The sequence below is a fragment of the Cyprinodon variegatus genome, unplaced genomic scaffold (assembly GCF_000732505.1).
Source record: "Cyprinodon variegatus isolate N-32 unplaced genomic scaffold, C_variegatus-1.0 Scaffold1035, whole genome shotgun sequence".
NCBI classification, from domain to species: Eukaryota; Metazoa; Chordata; class Actinopteri; order Cyprinodontiformes; family Cyprinodontidae; genus Cyprinodon; species Cyprinodon variegatus.
The window spans coordinates 233875-249460 of NW_015151488.1; the positions used below are offsets into that span (position 1 = coordinate 233875).

General features: G+C 38.9%; 1 protein-coding gene across 2 annotated transcripts in view; it reads right to left on the reverse strand.

Moving 5' to 3' along the window:
- LOC107100954 (homeodomain-interacting protein kinase 3-like) overlaps positions 1 to 15586 on the reverse strand; it is a 40661-nt gene that overhangs the window by 23528 nt on the left and 1547 nt on the right. For both annotated transcript variants that reach the window (XM_015399657.1, XM_015399656.1), the window contains exons 2-4: positions 7768 to 8690; positions 7458 to 7649; positions 6935 to 7116 (exon numbers count right to left, since the gene is read on the reverse strand). In XM_015399657.1, coding sequence (XP_015255143.1) covers positions 6935 to 7116; positions 7458 to 7649; positions 7768 to 8690 — 1297 coding nt within the window. The remainder of the gene's footprint in view (positions 1 to 6934; positions 7117 to 7457; positions 7650 to 7767; positions 8691 to 15586) is intronic.

The window sequence follows — 15586 nt, forward strand, 5'->3', positions numbered from 1 at the left end:
GTGGGGGGGACAGAGGCCTCACAGCTTCCCAGTGGGGAATCAGACCTCCGTTTACCAATAGGAAGGGAGCCAAAAGCAGATTTTTAGCGAGTTGACCCGTGTTTGAAAAACCAGAGTTAACCCCATAATTTTTGTGGGAAAGGAGGTTTAGTGTAAGTAGGGAACTTTTAATCAGAGGCCAAAACAACACCATGTCACCAGGTGACTATGCGCAGCTTTGGGTAAATGCAGAAAAGAAATCAATGAATAGACAAACAAAATGTTCTGCAGCGAAATCTGAACAAAAACAAGAACAAAGTCACCCTTCTATCACCTAAAGAACATCTCCAAGATTAAAGGAATAATGTCTCAGAAGGACCTTGAAAAAAATCATTCATTTATCTTTAGTAGAACTGATTACAGGTCTACCTTAAAGGAGCCTCTCTTAGCCCCAAACTACCTTTGGCCAGAAGGTGTGCTTGAGAGGATCAGAAAGGCCAGGTGCAGATCCCATGTTAATTCTAACCTTCCAGCAGCACTTCAGCTTCATTTTAAGCCACAAAAGAGGGTTTATTTATTTGATTTAAATGTAAATAAGTATCTTTGAATAATTAACTTTAACCAATTAGTGATTATTTTGGTAATCCTGGTAAGGGAATAGAAAATTCTGAATCTGTACAACTACAAAGCTTCCCATTTTCAGAAACTACTAAACCTCTGCTTACTAGCCAAATTAAACTGCATTGAAAGAAGAAAGAAACAGAAGCTAATCAGCTGTTAAATACATGTTCCTACTATTGTGACCGTTGAAGGTGATGGGTTTTTCAGTTATAGCAAAATAAAAAGATAATTTTTTTTGGTTAGACTTGTAAAACATTAAATGTGGATCATACTGAAATGATTGCCTTTATGAACTATGTGCAGTTATACAGCAACTGAAACGTGTCCGAAAGAGAGATGTGTAATGAAAGTTTGAAAGTGAAATTAAACCTTCACACCAAAAAGCTTCGGGCTCAGATATTAATTTTTCTGATTTAAAAAAATAATGGATTTAAGTTAATTCGCGACAAAAAACAGAAACACACACAAAACGATACAAAAACAGAGGTTCATTTAACTAGAGGACAAACTAAAAACATTTTAATATTTCTAAGGCTGAAAGGAGAAAAAAAACATACTAAAACCATAGAGCCTGCCAACGTGTTGCATAAACAAGCACTTCCAGGGAGTGCTTATGTTTTAGTTATTGCGTACTATAAACACTTTCTTATCCCAGCCAGTAAGGGCTCCAGAGTCACATCATGTTTCTTCCACAGTCAATAACAACAAAACAGGATTCCACAACATAAATCAACAAACCTGGCGTCTCTTATATTTCCCTACTTTCACTTTCAAGATGAACAACAACAAAAAACCCATTGGTCTTTCAGTGAAACTGCAGTAAACCCACCATGCTGAGTCAATATGTAACTATTTTAGAAGGAAACATGTGGTGCACATATGGCTGCCTAAACAACACAGCCGAGGAAATGTTTGTGTGTTAATGTGATGAGAAAAGGTACCGAAAGTAAAGCGCCACCCCCGTTACCAAGAAAATACCTCATGATAAGCCTAAGCAGAACATGCTTGAATTTATCAGCTACAAGAGACGATAGCCGCCGTCTTCTCCACCTGATCTCAGAACATTAATTATTAATGAAGGCCTCTGCTCTGTTTTCATTGTGGGTAGTTTGACGTCATCGTCCCCCGCAGGACAGACGAGTCGCCTCATCAGGCCCCGCTGCCATGGCAGCGACACAGTCTGGCATGACAAGCACTGAAAAGCTGAGCAATGTTATACCTGAAGAGTAACGACAACAAACGGATCAGGAGCCCATCGCTTTACTGCAGCTCTACCTTCAGTGGCTGACAAAAAATAAATTAATTAATTCTAAAAACAAATCCAACTGATTTTAATCTTCAACGTGCAAAGAAAGCAAAAAAGCGTTAATTTAGTTAATCTTTCCGTATGCGAGGAGGGAGACGCATTAATGACCCATTAACTATTGCAACAACTTAAATACAGAAATATGATTTTACTTTGCTTCAATGATAAAATTCCCTAAAAGGATGAAGTAGTAGTAGTGGGACAAAATGCAGGCGCATACCACCTTTTAACAAATCGTTTAAAGGGAACTGTGACCATTATTGATTTTAGAAAGGAGTTTTTTCCCCATTCACATCAAGTGCACCTCGCACTCAGTGTATACGACTTTTACACTCATATCTGAAAGACAGAGCTCAATTTCTTGTGTAAATTCGTAATTTTTCCAACATAAATTCCAGAAAGAACCTACTGGAGCAGGAAAAACAGGCATAAAACGATCAGCAGGTGGTTGGTCAAATAAATCAATGACGACTGGAAGGATGGATAATCAGATAAAAGAATGGGTAAATGGATGGCAAACAGAAGACAGACAGAGGTGACAATGAGACAAGAGCATATAGTCTGGAAATATCAGTGTTTCTATACATTATGCCCAACATCCACACTTATACTTACACTTATAACAACCCTGAAAACACTTTTTTTTAAATTTTAAACCCTAAAAACTTCCCTGTAATCTTTCACAATGTTACTGCAGACCCCATAATAAAGCGTCCAGGCAAATAAGCTCTAGTTTAAGATGGAGGAGAACCACAGATTGGTTAACAATTGTGGTAACCACTGAAGAGTTGAACTCATTAACCAGCAAAAACAGATCCATAATTGGAAAGCACGTCGTCCCCACTGATGACAGATAAGGCCGTTTTTCCTTGACACCAAAGGAGAAAAACTGTGCCCCCATTCAAAACATTTCTGATATAACCATAAACACAAGTACTTTATTCTTCAAAGAACAAGTGAAGCTTGCAAACCTGTACTTAAGATTTCAGTTTACATTTCAGACTGACATTTAAACTTTTGAGTGTTTAAAAACTTTGCCTGAATAAAAAGCCCTGGAAAAACCAGGGAAAACCCCAGATTAGATTTAGAAAAACAAAGAAAGTGAAAAAATGAAAAAAATCTCCTGATGACCTGATGTTCAAAGTAAACTGCCTTGCAGGTGAAAAATGTTGACATATCCAACCAGTGGTAAACAACACAGCAGGCTCCATGGGCCTCTCCTTTCTATATACTGTCAACCTTTTTACAAAAACAGCAGTACAAAGTGCAACAGATAAAAAAGGCTCTGTTTATCTGCTTTGCATATACCATCACCCTCATAAAAATATAAAAAATAAAACGAACAAGCTTCCCATCGTTAAATCTCTTGTGAAAATGTTGTTAAACACAGACATCTGAATTAGACCTTAACCTGCAAAGATTCATTTCTACTGGGTCATAACTTTGCTAACTTTCAGCTCTGGTCGAAATAAAGTATAAAGTAAAGTAAACTAAAGCATGTGGTGTGCAAGAAAACTTAAAGTGGACGTATTTAGACCTCACCAGAAAACAGAAATAGTCTGAAAGTCTCTGCTTCTATGTGTGAAACATTATGTGTGTGATCGTATTTCAACAATCATATTTGAACTAATCAGACTCAAAGGATGTTTATGACTAAAGTGAAATTGAACATTTTACTTGCAGGTCTTGAACATTGTTAGTATTGCAAGTCTAAAGTCTTTAGAAACAAAATAAACTTTTTTTAAAACAATCTAGACTCATGTTACATGATTGGTTTATTAATACCATGGGGGAGGGAGGGTTCCCTCTATAGAAAAGCACTTTGTTAAAAATGAGCCACAAGAATATGCAAATCCAAAAAGCCTGATCAACCTTACGGATTCTGATGCAATATCCATTTCTATTTTTATGATTCAGCTGAGCCAAAATTCTGCAGCCAGGGTTCTGATGCAAATTAAAAATATAGATCTTATCTTTTCTATCCTAGCTTCTGTTCATTGACTTCCTGTTAAATCCAGAATAGAATTTAAAATCCACCTTCTCACATATAAAACCCTAAATAACCAAGCTTCCTACCTGAACACTTTGCTCTCAATTTGCAGGTTTACTAGTGGTCCTTTGAATTTATAAGGCTAGGCTTAAATCTTTCCTTTTTGATAAAGCTTATAGTAAAGAGTGGCTCAGGCTATCCTGAGCTATCTCTATAGTTATGTTGCTATAGGCTATACTGCTGGAGGACAGAGACCATTTTTCATTATCCTGCTTAATTCCATCTCTAGTCTCCAATTCCTAATGCTTTTGTTAGTTCAACCACTAACTTAGTTCTCTCCGCTTTTTGTATTCATAGTAGCTTCATCTGGTCTGGCTGTTTGGCTGCGACTCCATCCTGGAGCAAAAGCTGGGCTGCTACCATCAACACCTTAGATTATAGATGAAAGAGCTGAGCTTGTTCTTCAGTGATTGGTGCTGTTTCTCTTCAAGACACAAAGCCATAGACTCAGCTTATACAGATTAACCCGATGTACTCTTTTTCATTCCTTCTTGATATGAAAACTGGTTCAGTGCTCGTCTGCTTAAATGTTTCTTTCCCAGAAGGAACCACTTAGTTTACCGTTACCTTTTCAAACAAAGGAAGTATTTATTGATCGATTAATACATTAGCTTAATGTAGCTTCTTCTGCTACCAAGGTTTTAGAAGTTTAGATGACTAGATTTCCCCCCCCCCGTAATCAGCTAAAGATTTTAATCACATCGATTTTCTAATGTGATAAATATTACAGCAGAACAAGTAACAAGAGATGTAGAACCCATCCTTTGCATTCACCGCATCAGCTCATACATATGAACACACCCAAAGACACAAACACACAGGCAGGAATGTCAGAATGTTTTTTCCTGGATCTAAATGTGGGGTTTTCATAAACCACATTCTTCCCTCGCCTCTTGTGTCCTTACTGACCTCTCCTAGATTCATGCCAGCCTCTTTTTAACTGAACTGTGATCTCAGTGTTGCCAACACAGCATAAGACAAAATACACAGACACACAGGAACATGAGCTCAGACTCATACACACTTTACTGGGTCAAATGCGGAGCAAATCCTTCATGTTACATAACAGCTGTGCACCACACCAAGCTTCAGAAAGAAAGGGGGGTGCTAGGGAAGGACCCATTCGACCCATAAAAAATAAGGAAGTGTGTTACATGATTACAGCCGATATTTCACTGCTGTAACGCTCATTTTAGCTCAACCGAAGTTGCATCAGAGCAGGAAGCTCATAATTTCACATCCCCTTATTAACATAAGCAGCATAAATTAAAGCCAGAATAACAGAGGAACTGCTTTGTTCCTTATAGATCAATAAAACAATTGGTAAGAAAAGTGGAGCAGAGGGTGTGTGCAGTGGATTTGCTGTCGACAGTCTCTGTGTGTGTAATAATTGCACAACTTTGGCAGACTTTGTAAGACTTAAGAGGAAGAGCTGTCCAAATAGGAATGCAATTGAATTACATTTCCAGCTTTGCTGTGTGGTTAATAAAGAAAAAATACAGCAGAAATATATGGGACAGAAATATAATGACTGAAAATTTAGCAAGAAATCAGGGGTTTAATTTATTTTGCCTTAAAAATATGAGCTTAAAGTTTAATTATGTTTTTATTAAAGTGGCAGGCAAATGGCCATTCGCGTTTCCGAATTCTCCCGAGTGGTGCACGACTTTAGACGAGTGAAGAAAGTGAAGGACATCGGTCGATTATCAACGTATTGTTGCGGCGGAAGGTTCGCAAGCAAATTTGCTGTGGCCAGTTTCTCGGAAGCATCTTGCTAACCAGCTAGCAACTTAGTGCTAGTAGGTTCCCAATAGGAAATTCCATTGGGACCAAGTAGCACTAAATTGGTGACTTAGAAACGACACTGTCAAGGAACGCTATGGACAGAGGAAACATGCAAGAGGAGGTTGTGGATGAGTCTCCTCCGTCATACATTTTTTATTTAGAGGAGGAAAGTGGGGACAAACAAGTTGTGGGAGAAGACACCAGGGCAGCAGAAGCTTGGTTTGGTGTAGAAGGCTTCCAGCCGTACATGTTTGAGCCCTTGCCTCGCAACGCTGCCAGTTCTGTTAGCTCTACGCCTGCTGAAGACACAGACGTCCATCCCCGTGAACACTGGGACGCAACTCAATGGGAAAGGAAAGGATTCTTATTTCAACCGTTGCGTATATTAGCTGCGACATATGAATCAAGATGCTATGACCGAAAAGATTTGATTGACAGATGACCGTTGATATATGATTGGCCGAATTTAGGTGTACAAGCTGACGTATAACTAACTGGCCTGCATAAGATAAAGGAAAAAAACCACCACAAATTTTAAGACAGAATGTTTTTTATATATACATTTTCTAACTTTTGGGACAATATCGTCTAATAAAGAGTACATTTATAAACATGTTTAAGCCAGAATGATTTCCCTACAACTTTAAAGTTTTAAAACCTAACCCATGAGCAGTAGCTCCTTTTATCTATAAGCCTTACATGAAAAATCTTCTTTTAGACACTTTAGTCCCTTAGTTCCCTTCAGTCATAATGAAGCAGAATAAAGCAGGTAGAGCTACCTGCTTCAATAGAGATCAGACGCAAAGAATGAAAACAGAAAGGCATGCTGTAAAGTGAGAGCATGCAGGCCAATACAGCACATGTTGTATAAGAACAGACTTGGGCTGAGAAAAGACTTCGCCAAGCTCTGTGGGAAAAGTTCAGATCGGTACAGCGTACGTGTTACCTTTACGGTACATCAGGTTTTTGTAAAGTTCTCCTTCTCAATTCATCTCTAGAGGGCAACCTGCTCTTTCTACATCAATAACACTGAGGCATATTTAAAATGTCAAACATCAGGCATTTTAGACTAACCAATGCATGAATGAGGAGCTCTGGATAAACCAATTAAACCTGCTAATGGATCTGATTGGTCAGTAGAGTCTTTGATCTATACCAGGCTGTTTATGCGCCTATATGGTCCTAAGTCTTACCTGTAGTATCTGGACTGGAGATAAGTGGAGCACACAGCCTTGGACACGTGGCTTGCAGAACCAAAATCAATGACTTTAACTCTGTATGGCTGCCTGGATGGATCCACCAGCATGATGTTTTCTGGTTTCAAGTCGGCATGGATCAATCCCAGATCCTTCAACTTCCTGAGAGCTGTAGCCACCTGGAAAAGCACAAGGAGATACACATTATTATTAAACTGCACAATTATAAGTTCCCTTTATTTCACCTCGATAAATTATAGAAGGCAGGATATACTTAACTTGAAGTGAACCTATAAAACCCGGCAGGGGACTGTGTTATAAACCTGACTACTACCCTAAAAGGAATCAGCTAGCAAACACCCAAAAAAAGGTTGTTAGAAAAGTACAACTTGACTTTCCAAAGATACCTATCAGGAGAGATGGATTGATATGTACTTGAAGAGCTTTTTTGTTTGTTTTTTTTTACATAAAGAACTTAAATAGAGGGAAAGTAAATCATCAGCTAACAGGTGAGTTTTACCTGCTGCAGAATAGGTCTGATGATTTTCAGTGGCAGTGGGCTGAACTTGTTCTGTTTCAGGAAGTCGTAGAGGTTTTGCTCCAACATTTCAAACACCAAGCAGGTGTGGCTGCGGTGCTGAAAACACTCCAGAGCCCGGACCACATTGTGTTCCTCCGCATTTTCACTACTCAGCCGAGCCAAGATCTCCACCTGAAGATAAAATGACCAAATTTCATTAGAATATGACTTAAAATATTATATATATCTATGTTATATATAACAGGCCACTGCTGGCAGTTTACCAAGCCACAGACAATGAAGTTCTCACCTCAATCTGTCCCTGGCGTGCATAGGATGGGTGGTTCTTCAGGATTTTGATGGCCACCACTTCATTTGTCGCCCTCTTCCAGCATTTCACCACCTGACCAAATGTCCCTCGACCCAGAAACTCTAAAACCTCGTAGCTGTTCTTCAGCGAGTAAAGGACTTCGTGCTGCACCAGCTGATAGTCGCCGTCTCCTGATCCATTCCTGTTTACAGTGGCGCCTGCCGTGACCTCATTGCCGGAGGGCTCAGGCCCGTCGGCTGCCACGCCGACGCCCGTCGCCGCCTCGGCTCTGCTGTGCTGAGTGGTGAGATTTCCTCCACCCCCGACTCGAGCAGGGTCTGCATTGTTCCCAGTGTTGGTCTGCAACATGGCCACTGGTAGAGGAAGTGATGGCATAGCAGGTACGTCCTCCACTATCTGCATGGTTCTGATGGTGTTGCTCTCCCGCTGTCGTTGCCCACCTTCACCTGCCTTCTGTTCACATATCTGGGAGGCACCGGAATCAAGAAGGCTGTTGTAACCTCCTCTTACTTGAGCTCTTCTGTATTCGCCCTCCTCCCCCTCTGCTCCTAAACAGGCTTTAGTCAGTAACCCACACTCCAAGCCTCCAGCTTCCCTCTTAGAAATCTGGTGATCCTGGGACTCAGCCGGTCTCTCCGTTTTAACAACTGGTGGCCCCAAGTTTGGCCTTCCTGGGTCAGAACCAGCTGAAGATGGGATAACGTTATTGGGCAATGCAATTCCGTAGTTGACTCCAATCACATATGGCTTGGGCGGGGGTCGTTGCTCGAAGGCTCTGCTGGTGTTATGACTGCGGGGGGCTTCGCTTGCGTGTCTGCTGGTATCACTGTTGCTCTTTCCTAAGGCACTTGTTTGAGCTGAGTGCAGGTGTGATGGGTAGGCCAATATTTGCGAGGCCATACCTGAAAGAAAAGGGCTTGAGTTAATTGTTTGCCGCATTTTTTTTTTTTTTTATAGTACCAAAACATATTTTTCAATTCAAAATGCCAAGAATAGAGTTCTAGTTTTTTTTTAAAGTAGCCCAACAGCATTGGATGGGAAGCAAAACATCTTCAAACTTGTAAACAAAAAGTCCAGTGGATTGTTTTTAATTTTCTTTTTTTGGAAGGACTATGACCTGGATGACTGAGAAGCTTCACTAGCGCATTGCATTCTAATTTAATGCTCTTAGCAATAATTTTAATGCCATCAACAAGTACACATGACTCTCATATATATATATATAAAACTGCAAAATCCTTCGTCATCTTTACCATCGACAGGCTGCAGCCATGTCAGGAATTCCTCTTTTTTCAGCCACTTTTATCAACATTTTCCCATTCCCTAGCTTTTTCTCTAACTCAAGCTTCCTTTCCCAACATACGGCTTTACGATCAACCAGAAGCAGTTCAACACAAACAAGGGGAACCAGTTATATCTGATATATGTCTTTCGAAATTGTTTTTATAATTTTTTTTAATTAAAGCTGTTTAAATGCTGAGATAATCACAATTAATTTTAATGCCGATTAAAAAAATACTAATTTCATGACTTTTAATGACACGTGGAAACCCTGAGGGAAGAGATGAGACCTTCCTCCACTATCACTGGAGAAACGCTGTGGCTTAGATGAAAAACAAAAAAAAAAAAAAAAAACCATAAAGCCACCAGAGCAAATACAAATGGAGACCTTCATGACACACTTACTAGAAAAGGGAACAAGTCTTCTGTAATAGGAGACGGGGGAAGCCCAGTACACCTACAGCTAGTCCCTTCACGCTACACTATCGGGTCAGTTTCACACAAACTGTCAGCAAATAGAAAACAGCTCCCCAGAGGGAAATATGATACCATCTCCACCTCAGCGGCATCTTCACAAATGTATCAATGATAAAACTCTTTTCTTATTCTTTAAAACATGAACAGATAGTCTGTTCTATATATAGAACATATATGTTCTACCCGCCAGCGCAATTATAACCCTATGTGTTAAAAACCAATAAACTTGAAAGCTAAATGTTAAATGCAGAAGCAAAGTCATATGAGCCACGCAACAGCTTCAATGATGCAACCCAGTGACTTTCCACTGTTACAAAACAAATGCTCATTTCTCTACCTTTCAAAATCTAAAGTGAATTTGTAATGAAGCGTGAATTCCAGTTTTCACTCTCTACCTCCAGCTCTAAGTTTTCGCTTGTTCCAGGGAGCTGGGGTTTCCTGGTTTAAAGGAAATAACAGTCTGGTCCTTTAATCTGACGTCTTTAGGACCACACAGCCTGCAAAGTACAGATTCACCGACAAAAATCTTCTAATGACTGTTGCACAGAAAAAAAAAAACTTTCTGCAGGTTTTTAAAGATTTTTGTTTGGATTTAAAAAGAAAATTATGACCTTGCCCCACCTTGCTTACTATCCTTTTTATCAAAACCAAACAATACATATTCCGCTGTGTTTATGGACAAAGACACCTTAAACATTTTAGCGCTGATTTAATTAGGACAAAAATTAAAACGTGAAAATAAACAAACTAATATTGAAATTATGGTTTGGTATACAGTACCAATTTGAAATGGCTATATCTTTTTCATTTATCCAGAATGTCCGCCGACTGGAAGAAAAAGCTTCCAACGAAGGAGAACCCACAACAGTTTATGTACGCAACAATCTGTTTAGGCGACAGCGTTCAAACAAGGGGATTAACGTTGATTAAAGACTTGATCGTTAAGCTAAGAGTGATACTTGCAATAAGATTATCTTAAGCCAGCCCAGGGTGGGAGCCTCATCTTTGACCCACAGGGTTGTGCTAAAGCTGGGAACTCGCTCCCCCCTGCAATCCTAGCTTCTGTAGAGGAGCAGGGCCAGCTTTTCCTATAACATCATGATTCAACAGATTCAGATTTATTTCTGTAAGCATTCTTGATAGAATGAAAATCATTTCAATTTAGATCTGCCAGAGATAAAAAACTAAACGTAACCTAATTAGTTGTTTCTTATATTTGATATAATAAACCTCTAACTGAACTAGGGAAATTGAAACCTCATCCTTCTCGGATCTTCCACATTTGGTTGAACTGAGGTACAATGAATGACGATAAGGATTAGGGCTTAAACAATTAATCAGAATAATTATGAGTAATCGATTATTGAAATAATCGTCAATTAATTCAGGAATCGATCAATCATTAACCGGAGTGAAGATACTCTAATGTAGGGATGCACGATATAATCGGCCCCCTATCGGTATCGGCCTTAAAACTGAATATCGGACATCGGCCACCCCACCGATATTTAACCCGATATTTGATCAGCTTCTGAGTTTCTCCTTCTTCTTCCTCAAAAACTTCTTTTTTACAGACTTAAAAACTTCTAAAGACGAGGGAAAAATTATTGATCCATTAAAATATCCCAATATCTTCATATGCTGATATATTGCCATTTAAAAACACCATATCAATCTCTTTTACTAATGAAATATTGCTATATGTCATCGTTATGCTACGAAATCCCCCGAAAATTCACGAAATGTTGCCATATTTTTATATGTTGATATATTGACGCGGTATCGATCTATTTTACTGACAAAATCTCACAAGAATTTGCAAAATATCACGAGAGTTTGTAACAGAACGATGAAATTTCACGAGATTTTGAAAGTAAAATAGATCGATACCGCGTTTTTAAAAATCAATTTGATATCAGCATATGAAAATATATTTGAGTATATTATTTTTCAAAGTGTCAGAAATGGATAAGAAAACTGCTATTTTCAATGACTACTTATTTTTGTCCAGCTTTAACATCGGTATCGGTTATCGGCTACATGAGTTTTAAAATATCGGATATCGTCCAAAATCCCTACTCTAATGTGTGCCTTTAGCTGACAGACAAACCCATTTACAGTAGCAATTATACCAAAATTGTAAACATTTGGCATTTAAGATAAAAAAATCTTTTGAGTTAGCAAAAATTCTTCTTTAAGGAACCTTTTCCTATCTGATTAGCTAATCTGAAAAAAAAATTAAATGAAAAGTTAATCAAATTGTAAAAATAATCGTTAGTTGCAGCCCTAGCGAGGACATAAATCCTGCAGGGATACGTCCTGTAACAAAACGCTGCTTTTTTCCTTCAGCTCTAGAACCACACATCAGTCAGAATCAGCTCAATAAAATAACATTTTCCTCAAGAAGGAAATAATGTTCCCCTAAATCCAAATGATCTTGCTATCATAACTATCATTGCATGAAATCTGATCAAAGTAAACTTGAGAAACATTATTTGGGAAAATTTACAATTGAACAGAGAACCTGGCTGGAGACCGAGTGGCTGATTTTCACCATGGTTGGTTAAAAAAAAAACCCGACCAGAAGAACTGACAGAAAGATTCAACAGACCAAGGTTAAAACGACAACAACGTTCTTCTATGTGGATGATCTCACTCAGTAAAGAAAACTGAAAGTTATCATCAGTATCCGAGTGAAAAAATAGAAGAGGTAAGGGGAGGCATGGTATTATAGGAGGGGAATATTAAAGAAGCTTTATTTTCTAGGACTTGTTGGGGCAGGTTTTCTGCTCATTCTGGCATTGAGATGGCTAAACTTTTAGCAGATAATAGGCAGACTCAGTGAAAATATGCTGAAAACCCTCAGAGATAACATTTTTGGAAATGTTTAAATTCTGATTCTCTTATATTACCATAAGAAAATAAATGATTTTAAATTATAGTTTGTAAGAAAGATCAGAAATAGACCTCTTTCAGCACATATATAGCAACAAAATAGGAAAATTAGCTTTGTATTTTCCCCGAGAATTTTTTTTTAGAGCCAGAACAAGTGAAGGTGTTATCTAAATGACTCTTTGCATTACATATAGTTAATACAGCACTGCTATTTCAATAGAGAATGTTTTATTTTTAAAGGCAAGTGCCCATTATCAAATATCGGGCTAAGCAATCCCACATATTTGCTGATTTTTTTTCTTAAAGCTGATTTTAACATAGTATGACCCAATGATATCAGTGCTACTCTAGTCTAAGTTTAAACAAACATTACCCAATCAGAGCAGCAATGGACAGCAAACAGAGGAAGCAGCAATGCATGGGCTTCACGTGACCTCAAGGAATCCCTGTTCAACGCTCTATTGAATCTGTCAACGCATGTTATCAACCAATATAAGAAAAAAATACTATCTCTAATTTCAATATGTACATTTTTAGGAAGAAGCTTGAAGAGATTATGTTTTTAGACTGAACTAGTTTTCTTCTAATAGAAACGTTAGCCAGGTTAAACATGAACACATGAAACTTTTCCCAATGTTTAATCTGTAAACTCTCACTGCGCCGCTCAGACAGTCCTTCAGCATGACCACAACTTGTGACCTGCTCATGCTGCATGAGTCAATTGATTGGCTGCCCATCCTCCGAGCAGGCTCAGCTCTTTTTGAATTATCTTTTCACACCAGAGAAAGTTTTCCAATCATCTCATTAAAGCGGTGACTTAATTTCAAACTGTTGATAGTTATGTCTGGGTGTTTTTTCTCAACTCTATGGAAACAAACAGCTCAGTCCTATGTTTGACTTGCTACTGATCTGATAAACTGAGAAACCGCCTGGTGACTGAGCTGATATTCAGCCTGATAGAGGCCAAAATCTGACAAGGGAAAGAGCTACAAGGACACTGCTCCGTGTATGGGGCTCTTGACTAAACAACACTCCAAGTTAGCCACTTTCAGTTTTGCAAGATGGAGAAAAGAAGCACAGAAATCTCTAAATCTTTTAATAAACAGGAACAGCTGATTTTCAAGTATACGACCAGTGGTCAGTGCAAATAGCCAACTCTGTCAGGTAACTGGAACATGGGGGGAAAAAAAGCCACACAAAAAAAAAACATCTACTTAAAACTACTTTGCAAAGTATATATGTAGGGACATTCCAGGTTGTTCAACCACATCAACAAGCTCATCAGGCAAACTTCCTGATAGTTTCCCCAACAGAGAGACAGACCGTGCCTGTCTGGACACAAAACTCAAAAGACTTGAGGGTTTAGGCTCAATCATATGTCCCATGAGCACTCCTTCATTTAAAGGCAGCAAAATAATCAGTTTAACGGTGAGAGGGTAGACTCCCAAACGAACAAGGCTTGTGCACAGGCTCAGACAGGCAGTGGGGTGTGTCTCTTAGTCAACTTTACAAGAAGCAGGCTTCTTCAGTTCTTCTGACAAATAAAGCAGTGAGCTTTTTAAAAACAAATGGCGACGTCTCAAATCTGGAACTTAAGTCATTTAAAACACAAAAGACTGAACTAATTATGCATCCAGTTACCATCATCATCCGCACCGGAGGTCTTCAACAGGGGTCCACAACCCCTAGGGGGTCCACAGAGGTACTACATGGGGGTCACTAAAGTTTTGGTTGGTTAGACTTTGTTTTATATTCCCCCCGCAATTTTTTCCGCCAATTGAAATGTCTTTAAATCCACATTAACATGAATTCAACACACTGTAGTAAACAGATAAATGGAGGCAGAAGATGTCTTTCAGTCATCAATGCACACATTCAGCGACACACAGGAGCTCTTTCAAGCTGGAGACCGTTTCATTCACAACACCTGTCCCATCAACCAGGAATCAGAAATACTTTAATAATCCCAGGGAGGAATTACTTTGATATATTACTCCAGCTGTAATAGTGACTATAGGACCAGTTTGATATAACACAATTTCATACAATATGTATAATTAGGGGGTCCCCACTCCATCTCACCATCAGTTTTGGGGTCCTAAGCCTGGAAAACGTTGAAGAGCGCTGATTTACACATATAGCCCCCCCTCCTCAGAGGGTAAACACAGATTAAATTAAGCGCAGTTGGTAACTGCTTCACCCAACCGCCACCCACAACAGCAAGTCAAGCAAACTGATAATAACTCTATGATGCAATTGATAGAGAATTTCAGCCACTGCAGCAGAAAGGCCAGCCGGAGGGGGGGGTGCTGGTTTGGTGTACATGTCATCCATGCCATGCTAGCTCCAAGTCCTTTGAGGGACAGTTTTGTCTGTTACACCAGGTGCCAAACTGTGTAACCTGATATCTGAGGGGATTCAGCTGAAATAGAGATCCAGCTTCAGAGAAGCAAACATACACAAGAAGCAACCCTTTAGAATCTCTTTAAAAACAATGAAGATTTTAAATAAAAAAATATATATATCAAAATATCACCATTGTGCCATTTTACAAAAACATAAGCTTTTAAGCTGGGAAAATGGCATCAAGTATGCAAACCTCTGTTTTACAAAATAATCCATGGTCACTCAGTCAGTTAGTAAAGATCAGGAACCCACTGGCAGTAAGCTAGAGGAGACTGTTGTTCCCCTGCGTAAAGGTGCTTTTAGTCAAAGAGCCTTTGCAGTCACAGAATCTGTCCCTCAGAACATAAGAGATCTTAAAACATTCACTCTTTTAAAAAAGCATCTCAAAAACAGACTTATAACACATCAGTCATGTCAGCATTAGTTGACTGTGTGCATGCATGTATATGTGTATGTATGTATGTATGTATGTATAAGGGTGTATATGTATGTATATCAGGGTTTATCCAGGAATGAGTAACTCTAATTTAATGCTTTTTAATGCTCTTAGAAATAATTCTAATGCCATCAACTAGTACCTTTGACTCATATATATAAACATCTATATAAACATTCGTCATCTTTACGTCGACAGGCTGCAGCCATGTTCCAAATTCCTCGTTTTCCAGCTACTTTTGTTGACATTTGCATTTTCCCCATTCCCTAGCTTTTTCTCCGCCCCAAGCTTCTTTTGCAAATA